The sequence below is a fragment of the Felis catus genome, chromosome C1 (assembly GCF_018350175.1).
Source record: "Felis catus isolate Fca126 chromosome C1, F.catus_Fca126_mat1.0, whole genome shotgun sequence".
Lineage (NCBI taxonomy): Eukaryota > Metazoa > Chordata > Mammalia > Carnivora > Felidae > Felis > Felis catus.
Genome location: NC_058375.1, coordinates 183,180,928 through 183,201,619, shown reverse-complemented (window position 1 = coordinate 183,201,619; position 20,692 = coordinate 183,180,928). Strand labels below are relative to the sequence as shown.

At 41.2% G+C, this 20,692-nt stretch overlaps 1 protein-coding gene across 13 annotated transcripts in view; it reads left to right on the top strand.

Annotated features, from left to right (window-relative positions):
• The window catches only part of ANKRD44 (ankyrin repeat domain 44), a 224,952-nt gene that overhangs the window by 162,821 nt on the left and 41,439 nt on the right, over positions 1-20,692 (top strand). For all 13 annotated transcript variants that reach the window (XM_045034212.1, XM_045034216.1, XM_045034218.1 and 10 more), the window contains exons 17-19: positions 5,126-5,197; positions 15,545-15,746; positions 20,287-20,374. In XM_045034212.1, coding sequence (XP_044890147.1) covers positions 5,126-5,197; positions 15,545-15,746; positions 20,287-20,374 — 362 coding nt within the window. The remainder of the gene's footprint in view (positions 1-5,125; positions 5,198-15,544; positions 15,747-20,286; positions 20,375-20,692) is intronic.

Below are 20,692 nucleotides of genomic sequence, written 5' to 3'. Positions count from 1 at the left end.
TCTTCTCTGTGCCTTTATTCTCTTGCTTTTTTCTCTCACGGTTTACTGGATTTCTTTAGTGACATACTCGGATTCCTTTCTCTTTATTTTTTTGCATATCTATTACTGGTTTTTGATTTGTGTTTTTTTTATATAAAACCTTCTGCATATAGCATTCTATATTAGGTTGATGGTTGCTTAAGTTTGGACGCATTCTTTATTCCTCTTCCCAACCCCGTGTTTTAGGTATATGGCATCATACTTTACATCCTTTTATTTTGTGAATCCCTGGACTTATTTTTATAAATATAGCTAATTTTACTGCTTTTGTGCTTTCCTAATTTTCTTACTTCTATTTATGGTCTTTCCTTTCCATTGAAAAAGTCCCCTTTAACATTTCTTGCAGGGCCAGTTTAGTGGTGATGAATTTCTTTAACTTTTGTTTGTCTGGGAAATTCTTTATTTGTCCTTCTATTCTGAATGATAGCCTTGCTGGGCAGATTCTTGGTTGTAGGTTTTTTTCAGCACTTTGAATATATCATGCCATTCCCTCTGGCCTACAAAGTTTCGACTGAAAAATCTGCTGATAGCCTAATGGGACTTCCCTTTTATGTAACTGTTTTTGTTTCTCTTGTTGCTTTTAAAATTCTCTCTTTGTCACTGCTTTTTACTGTTTTTTTTTTAAGTTTTTAATGTTTTTTATTTTTGAGAGACAGAGAGACAGAGTGAGAGCAGGGGAAGGGCAGAGGGAGAGAAAGACACAGAATCAGAAGCAAGCTTCAGGCTCTGAGCTGTCAGAACAGAGCCCAACATGGGGCTCGAACTCACAAACTGTGAAATCATAACCTGGCGAAATCAGACGCTTAACTGACTGAGCCACCCAGGTGCCCCTTTACGGTTTTATGTGTTTTGCCATGGGCCTTCTTGGGTATATTTTGTTGGGGGAATCCCTGTGCCTCCTGCATCTAGATTTTTGTTTCTTCCCCCAGAATAGGGAAGTTTTCAGCTACTCTTTCTTCAGATAAATTTTCTTCCCTCTTTCCTGTCTTTTCTTCTGGGATCCATATGATGTAAATGCTGTTATGCTTCATTCATGGTGTCACTGAATTCCCTAAGTCTGTTTTCATTTTTTATTATTTTTTTCTCTCTCCTATTCATCTTGATTGCTTACCATTACTCTGTCCTCCAGGTCACTGATTCATTCTTCTGCTTCCTCTTGTCTAGTTTTTATTTCATCTAATGTATTTTTTATTTCAGTTTTAAGTTATTCATTCTTTTTTTATGTTTTATTTCTCTTTGTTGAGGGCCTTACTGAGGTCCTCCACTCTTTTCTCAAGTCCAGTGAGAATTTTTATAACTATTATTTTAAATTCTCTATCAGGCATATTACTTGTTTCTGTTTCATTTAGCTCTCTTGCTCTGATTTGGTCCTGTTCCTTCATTTAGGACATACGCTTCTATCTCCTCATTTTGTCTAGCTTTCTGTGTATGTTTCTATGTGTTAAAAAAAAGTCAGCTACATCTTCTGCTCTTGAAAGTAGTGGCCTTATGAAGAACAGGTCCTATAGTGCCCTGCAATGCAATGTCCCCTGTTCACCAGAACCTAGTGCCTTGGGGTATCTCCTGGGTATGTTATATGCACCCAACTGTTGTGGTTGTGCCACTTTTGCCTTCTGTCCAGTCATCTCCAATGGCTCTATTTGCCTGTTTGGGGCAGGGTTTGGTCTTTGTGTTGTTAGTGGGTCAGTCTGGGGCTGCCTTGGGCTTGAGTTGAGTCAGAACAGGCATTTGTCAGAGATACAATAGCACCAAACTGCAGGGTACTTTCTCTTTTCCGTGCCCTGAGAAGCTACCTTTTGTTGGTGAGTAGGGCAGCCAAACCCATTATCTGCTCCTGTCCCATTGCTGGAGCCATAGACAGACTGGTGTGGGTGGTTATCCTCCCCTTTCTCCAGGACAGGAGTCACTTTGGGGTGGTGCTGCCAGGCTTGTGGCACCACTTTGGATGGACTCTGGCCAAGGATGTATTCAAGGGGGCAAGTCCACAGAAGAATGCGGGGGCAGGGGCACTGTTAGAAAGTTAGGTGGAAACTGTTGGTGCAGTGTTGGTCAATGTGTCTAAACTAGGGGACAGGGAAGGGAAAACGGTACCTGCCAACTCTTTTGTTCTTGGAAAAGTCTCCTAAGACTCCCTGCCCCTCCAGTGCACACTTTGATCTTCTTCCTATATACCCCAGGCATTTTTCAAACTGCTGTTTCTATGCTGTATCTCTGCTGGGCTGTTTCTTGTACTGTCTCTTTAAGGGCAGAGACTCAGTTTCTATCACTCTTCTGGCTTTCCCAGAACTGAGCACACTGATTTTTAAAGTTCCAGGCATCGGAGGGCACTGGGGTGGCTTGGTCGTTTGAGCATCTGACTCCTGATTTTGACTCAGGTCATAATCTCGCAATTTGTGAGATCAAGCCCCACTTCAGTCTGTGTGCTGACAACACAGAGCCTGCTTGGGATTCTCTCTCTCTCTCTGCCCCCTCCCTGCTCACATGCACATGCTTGCTCTCTCTCTCAAAATAAAAAAACATTAAAAACAATAATAAAGTTCCAGGTATTAAGCCCTACTGATTGTAAGAACTCACAAAATTAAGCCCCTCCAATTTTCAAAGCCAAATGTTATGGGAATTTGACTAACCTGTGTGAGTTCCCCATGCCTGGGGTGCTTGGTCTGAGGGCCTGTTTCCCTCCCCTCTCTGTGCCCTAGGTGTCCCTCCTTAGAAAGTCGCGTGGGTCTATTTAGCTCCCAACCACATCTCTGCCCTTCCTACCCTCTTTGACGTGGCCTCTTGGGTTTTTTACATTGATGTGTATATTCTCTAGTTGTATTCATGGAATGAGGTGAGCTTTGAAATTTCCTATTCTGCCATTTTCCCCAGAAGTCCCTGTAACACTTCAATTTATTTAACCCATCTCTATTGCTATCTGTTTTTCGAGTTTTTTCATATAAACAGTGTTTTGCTAAACTGCTCTTCACAGAGTCACTAATAGCCTTGTGTTGCCAAACCCAGTGGTCAATTCTCACAACTCATTTTATTTGACCTATCAGGACTTCTGGCACGGTTACTCACTCTCTTGTTGAAACTTTTTCTTCACTCAGTTTCCAGACCTCACACTTCCTCGTGTTCCTTCTAGTTCATCTGCTCAGTCTGTCACCCTGCTGGCTCCCCCCCATCTTTCCAACTCTCTCCTTATCTGTCATCTCTGTTTACTGTCTTTCTCATCTCATCCAGTCTAATGTCTTTAAATACCTGAACTCCACACCCATGTACCCAACAGCTGCTTTGTTAGTATGAACTTTTGCATGCTTTAAGAACATCTCAAACATAACATTTCTGTTATGAAACCAAACTTCTGTTCTTTCCCACTACATATATTCCACCAATGTCTTTTCCATCTTAGTTCACGGAACTGCCATCCTTCCATTTTAATAGGACAAAATCCTGGGGGTCATCTTTAACTTCTCTTTTTCTTTTACATTCCCATTCAGTCATCCCATCAGGAAATCCTGTTGATTCTACCTCCAAAAATATCCACAATCCAACTATTTCTCTCCATCACCACTGCTCTCCACTAGTTTAAGCCACTGTTATTTCTCTCTTGAACTATTGCCCTACTCTCTCTCTCTGTGCCCTCCCTAGAGTCTAAAAGTTAGAACATGTCATCACTCTGCTCAAAACACTCCAGTGAAATTCCATCTCAGGATGAAAAGTCAAAATTCTTACAACAACCCGGAAGGTTCTTGATGACACTCCCACCCCCACTGCCACTATCTCTCTGATTTCCTTTCCTGTCATTTTCACCCTTGGTCACTCTGCTCCAGCATCCTGGATATTCTTAAGCACACTTAACCCTGAGGGACTTGGCAGTTGCTGGTCCCTCTGAGTGCAACTCTCCTCCCCTAGATATCCACAAGGCTGTCTCATCACCCTTAAGACTTTGCTCAGCCAGTACCACGTTCCCTGATCACCCTATTTAAGTTGCAAACTGATCTCCCCTCCAGCTCTCTGAACCCTCCCTCTCTGTTTGGTTTATCTCCATAGCACATACCATTTTCTAATTAACTGTGTAACTTTTTTCTATTGTTATCCACCTTACCCCCTGCCCTGGGGAAGTGAATATTTTAATACATTATTAATTTTATTTTTGAATCTTCAGTGTCTAGGCACATTGGTAATCATTCATCAAATATTTGTTGAATAATTTTCTTTATAAATGCATCATTATGCACTTGTCTATTTATTGGGAATTAATTCCTTGGGTTAAAAGTATACACAAATTGCCCAGAAAGGTTTTAACAATTTGTTCCCACCATGAATCCCTGAGAATGTCTTTTTCCTGATTCCCTGGTCACACTATCCTTTCTGTTCCTTCAACTCACCATGTCCATCTCCCCTTGACACATTTACATTCCCTCCTCCATGACTTCCTCCTCCAGAATACTCTCCTGCCACACCTTTACTTGGTTTAATTCTCCTTATTATTCAGGCCTTACTTTAATTGTCACCTCCTTAGAGAGGACTTCCCTGATCATCAGCTGTCAAGTAACTTCCCAGTCATTCTGTATCACATCACCCTATTTTATTTTCAGTATAGCATATGTCATTACCAGATATTTATTTCTATATTTATTTGTTTGTCTATGTTTCCCCTCTCTAGAATGTAAGCTTCGTGAGAACGGGAACTTTATACGTGTTTTCTAACACTTACCTCCGGTAAATGTGTGTTTGATAGTTGAACACCGGCTATTATAATTTTTCATTATTACCATCTGCTGGGTAAAAAGAGGATTAAACATGAATTATTTTCCTGGATTCATGAGGCTGAGCATCTTTCAAGTATGAAAGCCTTTTTTCATTAGCAAATGCTAAGATGATCTAGAAGTTGAAATATTTAGAGTATCTGTGTTAGATATGCTACATCTGATTTCTTATTTGTTTCAGATATGCTGCACCAGGTTTCTTATATTGCTAAGTTGTGTGATTTTTTTACATTTCTGAAACCTCTTTTGCATTTATGTCAACGTTGGTATCCATAAAGGAGGATTCCTCCTGCAAAGTTCACTCATGTACTATTGTTTTCTTTTTGTCTCCACAGCTTTTGGAAAGAACCAACAATGGTTTTGAAGAATCAGATTCCGGTGCTACCAAGAGTCCACTCCACTTAGCTGTAAGTGAGATGCTGTGAGTGGCTTCCACTGTTACAAAAAGAACCTAAGTGTCCTAGAACTAGGCTTCTCTTAAAATGAGAGCATAATAACGCAATAATAACAAATAATGAAAACAGTACATGGGTAAAGGCACAGGCTGCAGAGAGAAAGACTGCCTCAAATTCCAGTCCCAGCTTCACTCACTGGTGACTTCAGACACATTACTGGGCCTCAGTTTCCCCATCTGTAAAATGAAGACAAAGGAAAAGAGATAATATTCATAAAGCCTCTACCACAGTATACTTAATAAATGATTGTTACACATTTTTTAAATCTTTAAAATTATTGCTATCTAGTAGTTAAATTTTAAAACATTGAGGAAATTTGAAAACATTGTGGCTTAAAGATTTGATTATAGCCGACAATGCATACAGCCTACCAAAAAATAAACCAAATACCCCAATTAAAAACGTGTGAGATATTTAAACACAAACATGAGAGCAAGGTAAGCACGTGCATTATTGCAGCTCTGCTCTTTCTGCCTGGGCTCGAAGTCAGGGTCTCAGAGGAGGTATGAGCTCTGATTCTTGTACTGGCTAAGATCTGTGAGCAGGGAGGAAGAGTTATTCTGTCACCCATAAACCTTCCTCTCCACATCCCAACAATTGAAGGGAAATGCAGCAGCCCAGAGTGAGGATCCCCAGATTCTCCATAGCGATGACCAAGCCAGGAAACTCACCCACCACCCTACCATGGTCCTGCCAGCAGTTGGTAATCAGCAGCTATTCCTTAGGAGCCTCTCTCCAACCGGCAGCCACACCCAGCAATAGAGGCTCAGCTACAGAAGGTGTCACCACATTGTGAGCCTTCAGTCCATGGCCACAATGATGATGGTTGGAGGCACCTGGAGGCTGAATGCTGAGAAGGTTGGGAAGGAGTTGGGTCTCTGAGTTTAACTGTTATGACATTCACTTAGTACCATCCATGTACAAGCACTTTCTCGATATCATTCTGATGAAAAATTGAGAGGGAGGTTTTGGAGAGCAAAGGGGAGTGGCTTTGTTGATGGGCATGCATAAGTAATCAGGCAAGGTGAGGGGATGAGACCATCCCATAAGGATTGGGATGAACTGATCACGCTGCATGGAGCCCCCGCTTCCTTGCTAGTCTCCCCACATATCCACCAGCACATCTGTTGATCCCACTCACCACCCTCTGCCACACCCACCAACACATCCACTGCACACACACACACACACACACACACACACACACACACGTTTTGAGTCCTGAAATCAGGCTAAAATATGCATCAATCTTTGTTCTGGAGGTGGACTTAGAGCAGAAAAGTTAGATGGACAGTGGGATATTTGTATGTATAAAACTTTATGCCATGTGGCTCTTAGTATACATTGCCCTAAAGGCTGCTCCCTAGAATCTCTGCCCAACCACCTGGGGCACCTGGAGAAGTTACCCCAAAGCTGAGGGTTCACAGCAGAATTAGCTGACCCTAGAGAGGACTATCTGAGGTTATCTCAGATAGAATTCTCATGCCCTTTGTAAGTGGGGCTTGTTGCATTGCCACACCTGCCGGTAATCTGAGAAGAGACTTTCTTAGCTCTCCCAAATTCTGCCAGCTGTCATTCTCTTTTTCTCCCCCCAAAGAATTATTGTTGAGTGCTTACAGTGTGCCAGTTGCTCTGCTAAGGTCTGTGAGTTTCTGGGTCCTGTAAAGTCAGGGTGCTGTGTTATCCCTGGAGAGAACGGGGCATCTGGCAGCTCTGTACTTGGAGGGGCCTCGGAAGTACACTCAGAGAGGAGGTCCCAGCCACCAGTCTTCCCTTTAGCAATTCTCCTGGTCATGGTTTTCCCACCTGTAAATTCAAAGGAGTAAGTTAAGGACCCCCACACCCTTTCTAATTTGTAGATTTATTTAATTGTTTGTTGTATGATCTTGGCCAAGAACTGAACTTCCTGTGTCTCAATTTCCTCACCCATAATATGCGACAATAACAGGGGCGCCTGACTGGTTCATTCAGTTAAGCGTCCAACTTTGGCTCAGGTCATGATCTCATGGTCCGTGAGTTCGAGCCCCATGTCGGGCTCTGTGCTGACAGCTCGGAGCCTGGAGCCTGTTTCAGATTCTGTGTTGCCCTCTCTCTCTGCCTCTCTCCTGCTCTCTCTCTCTCTCTCTCTCTCAAAAATAAACATTAAAAAAATAAAGAATAAAATAAATAAGCAAACAATAGCAGTACCTCTGTTGTAAGGCCATTGTGGGGATGACGTGTGTTAATGCGTTACAGTGGTTAGAACAGTGCCTGGCACATATGTGCTTTCAGCTAAGCTTCATCCTCACTAATGCTAACATATCATTATTTCATTTGACATACACTCATTGTGTGTATGCTAAGCACCTGTTCTGGGAGCTGGGGAGGTTGCAATAAACAAAGCCCAGCCTCTGTAGAGTTTCTAGTCTAGGAGAGAAATAGGCAAGTAAATATTTAACATGACACATGGTGTGAAGTGCTACCAATGGGATCAGTGAGACAACACTGAGGTGACAGGCGAGGCTCTACTTTGCATAGCATAGAATCTCACATTTGGACAAGAGACCTTAAGAGCTACCCATGTTGGTATCATATGACAGAAGAGTGTTCTGGGCAGAAGTGCAGAGTCCTTGGGGTAAGAGCATGCTCGGCATGGTCCCAGAACAGCAGGGAGGCGACATGGCTGGAGCAGAGTAGAAAGGGAGTGGCGTAGGCGATGGTGTCCGACATGTCGTGGAGGAGGTGAGGAGTCAGGGGAGGGCCTTGTACTCCCCGGTAAGAACTTCAACTGTTACTCTGAGCAAGTTAGAAAACCATTTGGAGGGATTTGAAGAGACAGATGATATGATACGATTTTTGTTTGAAAAGGATTATTTCAGCTTCTGTGTGGGGTATACATTGTAAGGGAAGAAAAACAGAAGCTAGACAACCAGGACGTAATGATGGTGATGATGTCTTTGACCAGGGTGATAGCAGTGGATTAATTCTGAAACTCTGTTATTCTTGCCTGCTAACACCTTTTTAAAAATTATTATATGCTTCAAGAACCCTATAAGTATGCCTATCACCCTCTCCAGGGGCCTCGGTGGCAATTAACTTGATAAAAACCCAAGGCACATTATTTCTTCTGGGGATGCATTCTAGCAATGAAATCACAGCAGATGCCCCAAACCTTGACTGTCACAAGAAACCTGACCTGCCTTGAGTTACTATTTCCTGGCTGAATGACTCAAGTCTCCAGGGTTATCAACCCAGTGAATTTCATAAACATTTCATCCACTTGAAAAAATTAAATCAAGAAACAAGGCTATGCAAATGAAAGCCTCCAGCTGTCAAGATTTCCAGATGGACCCATTGTTTCGTGGATTCTGTTGAGATGCCAGATTCTTTCTCCTCATTGCCCTCAGTTCCTATCTAAAAAGTTCAAAGAATTAATCATGTTTAAGACATATTTAAAGTTACCTAATGTATTTTTTAATAAAGACATTTCACCAAACAAATTTAAAATGTTTGATTGCTAACTCTAGTGAAGACTTTAACTGAGTTATCTATTGAAAGCCAAAATATTACACGCTTTTTGAACCGACATATTTGTTCTTTTATGTGATTCCTTCCTCATTTAGTTATTTCAGAAATTATTGGTGAAACTGCCTACTAAATACCTGGATTAGGATGGAAATAGAAAGAAAGAGGGCAATTTTCATCATGTACTGCTGACATGAGAAAGGTTTCCTTTCCTGCCTACTTGAGCCTCCTTAAAAGAGTTTAAAGCTTTATTATATACTTTTGTGTGTGTGTACTCCAAGAACCATATACCTGCCCAAAGACATAATCATGCATTTCACCATAAAACAGAATTCCATGTTACATGGTAGTTTGTTTCTCGGGTTAAACTCTAGAGTGTGGAAGTAAGTGAAAGTTCTTGTATAATCAAAGTCACTTTATTACTCCTTTTAAATTGCCGTTTAAGTTTAGTATACATAGTTTTATGTCTTCAGTTCTGTGGGGTAATGTTTTTGCATGCTAAAATTCAAAAGCTGCTAGCTAGACTAGGTGAAGAAATGAAAGGAATTTTACAGGTAAATCTGGCCTTTCAACCATTCCGTAAGAGAATTTGAAATGCCTGATACAGAACAAAGTATGGGTTGGGATTCTGAAGCTTTCCTAATTACCAACAGGGCCACTTCATCTTTTTTTAAAAATATTAAGCCTCTAAATTTAACACAGACTGATGGATTTATTTTTTGTTGTGAGGATTAAAGAAGAAAGCGTGGGGATAAGTTTAGCACCTAACCCAAGCGCCTTGCAGGGTGACTCTTCTGTACTGAACAGCATCGATTCCTTCACACTGGCTCCCTTCCTACTACTTTTCTCTTTCCCCAATGGCTTCTCTTTATTAAATCGAAATACGTTAGCCATCATGTTTTGCAGATACGCCTACAATTTATAAGTTGCCGATTCTATTTCCTAGGCTAAGTCATGTTGATGGAAATTAAAATGTTTACTGTCTTTGTCATAATAATAACTGGCACTGAAGGGACCAGCATTTGCAAATGACATCTAGGCCCTGCTGTTATCTACAGGGATTCATTTCCCTTTGGTGTGAAGTCAGGATTTCCACATAAGCTGAATCAGTTGCTACTATTACAGTTTAAAATGAGAAGTGTTATGCAAAATTTGTTTTCAAATAAGTCACAGGTAAGTCTAGAGTAAAATGAGATAGACTGATTTATACCCTGATGTAGATGTTGCTAGTACCACAGATTTAACAGGATAGGTCTTCCCAAGTTGGCTTAAAATCACCCGTGGCCTGAGTCGATAATGGCTGAGTTGAAACTGGGTTGTGGGTATATAAGAATTCATAAACTATCCTCTCTTTGTCTAAGTTTCAAACTTCCTATAATAAAGAAGTAAAGAAACATACACCTTTTGGCCTTGTTGCACCCTTTCCATAGGAGCTCATGAAAAGCCCACAGCTCAGGCTCTGGGGTCCAGTTGGCCTGTCTTTCAATCTCAGCTCTCCCATGTAAGGCTGAGTGACCATGGAAAGGCTGGATTGTTACCTTCTGCCCTTCTGTGCCCCTGTCAGTAAAATGGGGATAACAGTAGTATCCAAATCGGCAGTTGTTTTGACAATTAAATGAGGTGCTACATGTCCAGCACGGTCTGACACACAGCAAGGGCTCAGTAGAAGTTAGCTATTGCTTCACAATTTAGATTAGACTAAACGGCTTACAATCCTATGCAGTTATGGTTTGCACAGCAAGCACAGATCACAAACACGGACATATAGGAAAGTATTTCCCTGTCTCAAGAAAGGCAGTATGTGTAGTAAAAGAACAACAGTCTAGAAGTTAGCCCCAGGGTGTGCCTTCTTGCCTCATAGTTCTGTGCAAGTCACTTTACCTCTGTGTTAAGCCTTCTAGAGAAGGGGTCAAGGTTTCTGATCCAATATTTGTTCTTCACCTCTTTGTGCCGTTACATGTAGAGACAAAAGTATTTTGTTTAAAAGCCAATTCAGTGGAATTACTGGGAAAAATTATAAGACATTGCTGAACAGCATAGATTTTAGTGGTCACAGCTCTGGGTTTCAAATTCTAGCTTTGTCACTTAATAGCTAAGTGACCTTGGATGAATTAATTTACGTTGCTTGTTTTGTTTTTTCATCAATAAAAAGAATGTTTGCATAGGCAAATAGCTGCTATTTTAAAAATATGTTCCTACCACTAATACCAATAAATGAAAATAACATCCATTAAATTAATTCATTTATTCATCAAATAATTGTGGAGTGTGTACTATGCACTAGGCATGATTTAGGATACAGCAGTGAGCAATACGCATGAAGTGCCTTCAATCACAGGTAATAAACCAATGGATAAGTAACAGATATCAAATGGTAATAAGTGCTATAAAGATAAAATAAAGCAGGATAAGTGGGATGGAGAATGTCCGGTAGTATGCTGAGGTGGAGGGTGGAGGGCTGTGTTTGGGCTCTGGAAAGCATCCAGGTAAGGTGATATTTGAAGGAGAAGTACCAGGAGAACCATGTGGCCCTCTGGAGGAAGAGCTTCCCAGTTAGAGGAAATAGAAAGTACAGATGCAGGGGTGCCTGGCTGGCTCAGTCAGAGGAGCATGCAACTCTTGATCTCCGGGTCGTGAGTTCAAGCCCCACGTTGTGTGAAGAGATTACTAGAGGAAAAAAAAAAAAAACTTAAAAAAAAAAAAAGTACAGGGGCACCTGGGTCTCTCAGTGGGTTGAGCGTCTGACTCTCGGTTTCAGCTCAAGTCATGATCTCACATTTTGTGGGTTCAAGCCCCGCATCAGGCTCTGCTGCTGTCAGCCCAAAGCCTGCATGGGATCCTCTCTCTCCCTCTCTCTACCTGTCCCCCATTTATGGACGTGCTCTCTCTCTCTCTCTCAAAATAAATAAATAAACTTAAAAAAAATAAATACATGAATTTAAAAAAATTTTAAGAGTACAAATGCAATAGCCTAGAGGAGAAAATGCATGTATTTAACCATGGGGTAGGAGGTGGGGTTAGTGTGGTTGAACAGAGTGAGTGAGGGGGCATGCTGATGATCAGGGTAGAAGGAGCCCTAATCCTGGGGTGCCTGGGTAGCTCAGTCGATTAAGTGTCAGACTTCAGCTTCAGCTCATGATCTCACCATTAGTGGGTTTGAGCCCCACATCGGGCTCTGTGCTGACAGCTCAGAGCCTGGAGCCTGCTTCGGATTCTGTTTCCCTCTCTGTCTCTGCCCCTGCCCCACCTGTGTGCGTTCACATGCACATGTGCTCTCTCTCTCAAAAGTAAATATTTAAAAACAAAAAAGACTGGTTATTACTTTAAAAAAAAGAAGAAGAAGAAGAAGGTGGACTAATCCTAAGGGGCCTGAATGGTCATGGAAAGTTTTGGATTTTATTATCAAGGAGGGAAGAAGCCATTGACTAGTTTTCATCAAGGAGTGATATGTCCAACTTAGGTTTTAAGAGATTTCATCTGGAGACCATGTCAAGAATAGATTGCAGTGGGGCAAAGATGGAAAGAAAGTGTTTGCCATAATCCTGGCCAAAGAGAATGGCCCTACGGTGAGAACTGGGTTAATTCTGGGTATAATTTTAGAGATGATCGTGGATTGAGGGTTGCCACATGACACCTGTTTGTGAATTAGAACAGAGGTGTAGGGGGTTGGGGATAGATGTTTTCCTGCCAGGTGCCTGAGAACCTGAGGACAACTCTGTGTGTTGAGCAAAAGGTGTCCCTTCCTCTCAGCAGACGCATCCCCGTTCCCGGGCATGGCAAAGCTGGGATCAGGAGGAAGAGGCTGTCCTTCAACACACACTTGCGCCAGCGTCCCAGGGCCCTTGTATAGGGCTACAACCCTGGTCTTAAGAGGGAAGACAAAGATGACCCCAAAGTTTTGGGCCTGAGCAATTAGAAGTATAGAGTTGCCATTTGCTGCAATAGAGGAGCATGAGAGGCATATATTCAAGTGGAAAGATCAATAGGCAGTTGAATATAGAAGTTTTGAAGTGAGGGGTGCCTGAGTGGCTCATTTGGCCTCTGATCTTGATTTAGGCTCAGGTCATGATCTCACGGTTCATAAGTTCAAACCCCGCATGGGGCTCTGTGTCCATCGTGCAGAGCCTGCTTGGGATTCTCTCTTTCTCCCTCTCTACTTTTCTCCTACTCACGCTCTCTCTCTCTCTCTCTCTCTCTCTCTCTCTCTCTCTCTCACACACACACACACACACACACACAAATGCATATATAAACTTAAAAAAACACTAGTTTGGAAGTAAAAGAAGTTAGAAATGGATGTAAATTTGAAATTCATTAGCATATGAATTATACTGCATATTATAGGTAAGATATGTTTAATACATAACATATAATAGCCACAATCATTCACAAAAGTAATATAAAGAAACAGTATTAAAACTTAAAAATTAAGTACTCTTAAATTCTGTGGGTCCTTTTATGTTGAGTTTTTGGTATTGTTGTTATGAACATATACTTAGGAAAACAACTCAAGTGACTTTTAAAAAGGTAAGATGATGTAAATCCATATGCTCCTTGCTTTACCTCCCTTTTCTAGAGGTAGCCAGCATTAACAGTTACTTTTGTATTTTTCTAAGATTTTCTATGAATATAGAAATATACATAGACATAGATATGTGTATATTTGGATATGTTTGCTTTTTATATGAATGAGGTCATGTTATATGTGCTATCTGCAGCTTACAGTTTTTAAAAAAGTTTTTGATAGATTTTGTCAAGTCTCTTCAAATGTCATACTATATATACTCCCAGCAACAGAGCATAGATTGCTTTTTTCACCAGGTCTTAACAAATACTGGACATAACCAACCTTTTTTTTTTTTTCGAGTTTATTTATTTTGAGAGAGAGAAAGCAAGGGAGGAGCAGAGAGAGAGAGAGGGAGAGAGCGAATTTCAAGCCACTGCACTGTCAGCACAGAGCTAGCATGGGGCTTGATTTCATGGTTTGTGAGATTATAACCTGAGCCAAAATCAAGAGTCTGATGCTTAACCGACTGAGCCACCCAGGTGCCCCTGGACATGACCAAACTTAATCATTATCAAGCTGGTAGTTGAAAAATAATACCTTAAAAAAATTATCTATTTTCTCCATATGTTCACTGGCCTTTCATATTTCTTTTTCTGGGAGCTGTCTTTTCATGCCCTTTGTACATTTTCCTAAGTTTTAAAATGGCTTGTAAGAGGGGCGCCTGGGTGGCTCAGTTGGTTGAGCATGCGACATCGGCTCAGGTCATGATCTCCCAGTTTGTGAGTTCGAGCCCCACGTCAGGCTCTGTGTTGACAGCTCACAGCCTGGAGCCTGCTTCGGATTCTGTCTCATTCTATCTCTGCCCCTCCTCTGCTCATCTCTGTCTCTCAAAAATAAATAAATGCAAAAAAAAATTTTTTTCATGGTTTGTAAGAGCTTTTTATGTATTAGAGATATTGATCTTTTGTCTGTGCTAAGCCTTTTTTCAAATTCATTGTGCCTTGAGCAATTGCTGCAGTGGGAAAACAAAAAGTGCTGCTGACATAAGAGGGGACTCTGGCTGCTGAAAACCCCTGGAGGCAGATTATTCCTGTATCTCCTTCTTTACTTCCTTGTCCCCCGTCTTTCCCCTTCCTATCCTTATCCCTCTTCTCTCTTTTATTTCCAATGTCCTCAGCCTTGTGTGTGCATATACAATTTTTTACCTTGTAGACTTAATGAAAATTATCCCTCAGTCTTTTAATTTTGTGTTTTAGTAATGTGAAGCTTCTTAACCTAACATAGCATAGGACCTCATAATAGGTCTGAACTTGGTGCTGGTACATGAAACACATTTCCATAATTGTGTCTGTGTTTTCATTATAATCAATGGGAGAAGTAAAGGAGAAAGGAGGAAGCATCGACTGGGTACAAGATAGGATGGGGAAGCCTGTGTGATTTTATTCTTTCTATCTTCCATGGGAGGTGACTTTTATTGCTCTCATTTTTATAAATGAGAAAACAAACCCTAAGTGAAATTCAGAAACTTGCCAAGGGTCCCCTGCTTAGAAATTAAAATGCCTGTGGGGTGCCTGGGTGACTGAGTCGGTTAAGCGTCCACCTTCAGCTCAGGTCATGATCTCACAGCTCAGGAGTTTGAGCCCCTCATCAGACTCTGCTGACAACTCAGAGCCTGGAGCTTGCTTCAGATTCTGTGTCTCCCTCTCTTTCTTCCCCTCCCCCCATCTTGCACTCTGTCTCTCTCTCTCTCTCTCTCTCTCTCTCTCTCTCTCTCAAAAATAAACATTAACAAAAAAGAAATTAAAATGTTGGACTGCAACAGGTCAGTATGCTTCTGTTGAATTACCAAGTCTGCATTGTTTTCAGTGATTTTTTTTCCCCCCAGGTTTAACAGAAAAGTATCCTGAAAAAAATATTCTAATTGTGTCATTATGTTTAGGACTGAATTGATAGAATTAATGTATTAATTCATTCAGCTGCTTGTCTATATTATATTATTAGATTGATAGATATAAATATAAGAATACATTAATACATTTAGTACGTTTGGAACAAATTATTTGACAAAAAAGAAAGAACGTGAAGAAATTCATATGTACCAGTGAGGCTTGTGCATTGTCATTTTTCAGTCTCTCTGGTTTGCCTGTTTCAATAATTATCCCAAGCATCTTTCAGATGTGCTCTTTGGAGGGGTCTCCAACTGTGACCTTGGAGGCTTAGCCCCTCATGTGGGTTGTTGTGGGATTGGAAGTGAGTGAGCATTTGTGTCGTTGGTCTCTTCTTTGCAGGCCTACAACGGGCACCACCAAGCCTTGGAAGTCCTTCTGCAGTCGCTGGTGGACCTGGACATCAGGGATGAGAAAGGCCGCACCGCTCTGGACCTGGCTGCCTTTAAGGGACACACAGAATGCGTGGAAGCACTTATCAATCAGGGCGCATCCATCTTTGTGAAAGACAATGTAACCAAAAGAACCCCACTTCATGCCTCAGGTGGGTCTTGCCACGAGTCTGGTTACTGTAGTTTTACAGCCCACTTATAAGTCCAAGTAAAAGGATGGCGGCATCTTGCATCCCAACTTTTAAAGTATCAGTTTTCTTTCTACGTCAAATATGCCTCCAGTCTTCCAAAACACTTTTGGCCTACTACCCACTTGGAGATAATTAGTGTTTTATGGCCACGTAGGCTCTGGCCTTCTTCTTTTAGAGAACAGTTTTAGGTTCACAGCAAAATTGAGAGGAAGCTACAGAGATTGTCTATGCACTTCCTGTCTCCCCCCACATAGCCTTCCCCATTATCAGTATCCCTTACCAGAGTCATACACTTATTACAGTTGATAAACCTACATTGACCCGTCATAATCATCCAAAGTCCATTGTTTACATTAGGGTCCACTCGTTATACATTCTATGAATTTGGACAAATGTATGATGGCATGCATCCAGCATTATAGTATCATATAAAGTATGATATTGTAAATACTGCCCTAAAAACCCTCTGCACTCTTTTTGGCCTTCTTAACTCAGAAGAGAGTTCAGAACCTTGGCCAATGGCTATCACAAAAATTTCTAAACAGGAGGCAAGGTGTAATGTGATCTTCAAATGAGTTACATAGAAAAAATCACACAGCATTTTAAAGCATAAAATTAATGATATTTCTGGGCTGTTTCATAAAAGGTGTCATCAGACAGCATCAGTCTGCCAGTCTAAACGATGCTTCTTAGCTTCTGCTCTAATTCTTGATGCATCAGGTAAAATAAATAAAGACTTTACATCAGGTAAAAATAAAGACTCTTAAAAAGTATATGCATATGTATAAAAAAGTAAGTAATTTTCCTTCTATTGGAGATTTTTCTCCAATATACATAAAATAAAACTCTGCCAAGACATTTCTGGCTACATACATAGATAGAAAGGTAATGTGGAAGAATCTCTAGCTCAGCTAAGACATAAATTCCTTTGAAGTCAGGAATTCAAGGATATCAGCCTTTGATCAGAATAGTAGATATTGTCTTTTTTTAAATTCATTTATTTATTTTGAGAGAGAGAGAGAGTCTACACATGTCCACATGCATGCACACATGAGCAAGCAGTGGGGGGACAGAGAGAGAGAGAAAGGGAGAGAGAGAATCCCAAGCAGGCTTCGCACTGTCAGCACAGAGACTGATGCGGGGCTGGACTTCACAAACCATGAGATCATGATCTGAGCCGAAATCAAGAGTTGGATGCTTAACCAACTGAGCTACCAGGCACCCCGATATTGTCTTATGAAGAGAAATAACTATCATACTCAGACCATGAAATAATGGGTGGATTGAAAAATAAGAGTAAAGACAGTTTTTCAAAAGACTTTATAATTCTTGTTATTTGGAAAAATGGTAGATCTTGTGGCACTGTTTCTATATATATCCTTGAATTTCCAAACCACTGAAGAAAATCAATATGGAGACTGAAAAATCATGGTGTTACCTAATTATCTGGAAATGATTGCTCCTGGAAGAATTTTTAGCCATGAGGTCAGTAATGGATGGTATGGTTATAAATTATAAGTACTAATTTCCCATCACATTTAGTCTTTTTGGTATTTTTGGTAATATTGTAAAGTGTCATTGCAAAGTTTGGTATTCTAGGCATTCTTGGTATTATTACAAAGTTCATATTTAGATCTCTTTTTTTTAGTTTAATTTTATATTTTTAAATTTATATTCAAGTTAGCATATAGTGCAACAATGATTTCAGGAGCAGATTCCTTAATGCCCCTTACCCATTTAGCCCATCCTCCCTCCTACAACCCCTCCAGTAACTCTCTGTTTGTTCTCCATATTTAAGAGTCTCTTCTGTTTTGTCCCCCTCCCTGTTTTTATATTATTTTTGCTTCCCTTCCCCTATGCTCATCTGTTTTGTATCTTAAAGTCCTCATATGAGTGAAGTCATATGATATTTGTCTTTCTCTGACTAATTTCGCTTAGCAGAATACCCTCTAGTTCCATCCACATAGTTGCAAATGGTAGCTCTCCTTTTTAAAGATTAGTTGTCTATTATTCACGGCAAACATCATGCTTTTAGTTACCATGTACAGTACTTCCTGACAATTACAAAAGGCCTATTTTTGTTGTGGAAAATTGTCCTTGTTAACAGGTAAACAGTGAAGGATAATCATTGTCTCTCATTTGCCACTGTGATATAGGTTGTGGTCCAATGGAGCCCCCTCGTGGTCGAGACCACTCAATCCTTTTGGATTTCCCTCAGGTCATTCATTAAAAAGATACAGGCCGTCATTTGACTCTATTCTCCACAAAATGTCTGCTGTGCAGAAGCTTTTGCTTGTGCTTCCAGAATCTTTTCCAACTCATTTGAGAGGCCAATTGTTTTTTGTTTCAAATCCTGGGAGTACTGTGAGAGGCGGGAGCCAGGATGGATATTAGAGGTTTTGGCACAGATCGTTGCCTTGACAGTTGTGGCCTTTGAGCAGTATGAAAAATGGCTGTCACTCACAGCCAGGGAGAGGCTGAGCTAGTCTGGGACAAAGCTGGAGTTGGCAGGCACAACTGAAGGAGATGTTAGCATCTTTTTGCTAAAAGGCAACTGGGGAAAACATAGTGTATGGGAAGCCAATAAGAATTCTGGTTTGGCGACACTTTCACACTAGAGGGGAATTATAATTACCTGAGGGCTATTAGCTAAGTTCAAAAGTACACCACCCTACCCCCTGCCAAAAAAAAAAAAAGCACCACTGTAGAAATTGGTTTGTTCTCCAGCATACTGGGTGAGTGATGTGAACTTAGATAATTTTATTGTCTTTTTCTGTTTGGCCAAAAATCAGATGTCTTTGGAACTATTATGATTATGAGTATTTAATGAATAGCAAATTGATATAGAAAGAGGAATCCATCAAAATATACTTGTACCTTCATGAACCCATTGTCTATAGTGTGTAGCAATCATTTCTCTGCTGATCATTTCCTTTTAAGCATACATTAAATTCTTGCCTATTTTGCCAGTTTAATGTAATTTTTAGGTTTAATGTAATTTTTAAAACAAAAAACAAAACAACAGCAACAGCAGTAGATTGCCTGTACATCCAGTCCCCAAAATTTCCTCCTGAGATACATAAATGGAACATTGCTGAATGAGCTGAATGCAGTGGTCTACAAAATGTGGGCATTATTCCTGTAGTTAATTTGTGTTGTGTCAATGAATGGAAGCTAATTCTAATATGCATTGTCCCTGAAAAATATGTCGTTAAGTTAGCATTCTCTCACGACTGGCATGCAATAAAAAGAACTGTAAAATGCAGCTCTTAGAAGAGCCTTTATGAACCTAACATAGCTGCATCTATTCCCTTCTCTCTCCACAGCCATGATGCGGTAAATGCAATGTGTCTTATAGTGGTCTCATTGTTCAGAGAAGAGAGGAGGTCATGTTTAGAATTTTAAACATATTTGTTCTCATCATACTCCCTCAGTGGAAACCCATGTCTTTTGTAAGGCTGTGGGTTCCACTCAACAACCTGGAGGAAAGTACCTTAGCCCAGTAGATTATCCTTCCAGGAGGCTTGCTTCCCAGCCCCAGGGGGGCACCACCACTCCCCAGAGTAGAATCTTGCCTGGTGCACACAGGGGTGAGATCTTGTTATTTGGCCCCAGCGGGTCAAGGCCCAGTGGACAGCCCACCTTTGGTCGGCTGGGCGAGAAGAAGAAGGGGCAAGGCGGTTGCTAGAGTCACAGGTCAGCCAGGGAAGGAACTGAGGGGCCAAGGGGACAGGCAGGTGGCAGCCATGGAAGCCAGTGCAAGAGACCCTGGAAGACTGATAAACCTAGGGCAGAAGTTTGAGGAACTCTGGGACAGAGCTGTCTTCCAGTTGCAGAGGGCACATCCCTGAATCCCCTGGGAGCCTCTAGTCAATCAAGGAGCAGTGACCCCAGGGCTGGGTACCTTTCCAGTTTGAGGCTTTAAGTCACCACAAATCAACTGAATGATTGTTCTTGTCTACCTATAAATGTGAAGTCTAGGAGAAAACAGGCAGGACCTGTTTGCATCTCCTTTCCTCCCTTCCTCTGCTCCCCTTTGCCCTCCTCCCCTCTCATCCTGTTCTACTCTCCTGTTTTCCGTCCTCTCCCTTCTTCCTTCTTTTTAAAAAGCGCTAGAGGCAGGCTGGACATGGGATTATATAGAATTGGGTAACTCTCTTCAAGGAACACAAAAGATAGCTAGCTGAAAATTGAGGAGAGGCTATCAGTCCCATACAAGGAGGGAAGAAAGGACATCATGTTTAAGGAACACACTCTCAATGCAGGGCCAGGAAAATGGTAGGTGAGGACCAACGTGCCCTAATGGAAAGAAAGGGAAGCTGAATCGACTAGTAACAAACATTGGAGCATGATGTGCCCAGGAGCTAGCACCAGCTGGACACCTGGGGTATCTGTCAGCAGCAGTTGAAAACCACTGATTTGAAGTGTAAATAAATTTCACTTTGGAAGGATACGTATAGTGCTGGTCTGTTAAAAAAATGTCCTTTATTTTCCTTTTCAGTAATTAATGGTCATACACTGTGTTTGCGGCTATTACTAGAAATTGCAGACAACCCAGAAGCAATTGACGTGAAAGATGCCAAAGGACAGTAAGTCTTTTTAAATCTGGCCTGGGGTTGACATTTCAATCACAATAGGTAACTGGTTAATTCTTTAAACAGTTAGGAGGGCTGTCTGCCGAGTTCTAGTTTGAGGTATATATTTGGGTGAAATTAATAGTTGAAAGCCCAAGAATAATGAAGGGCCTTTGTGCTAAAGTATATATCCAAGAAAAGTATGGGGTGGGGGCTGTGTATCTTGATGAAAAAGAGCCAACTTTGGGGGCCATGTGTCCTGGCCTTTCTTTAATTTGTTTCTTCTTTGTATCCATTTCTACCCTCGTCTGAGGCTGCTGCATTCCCATTTTT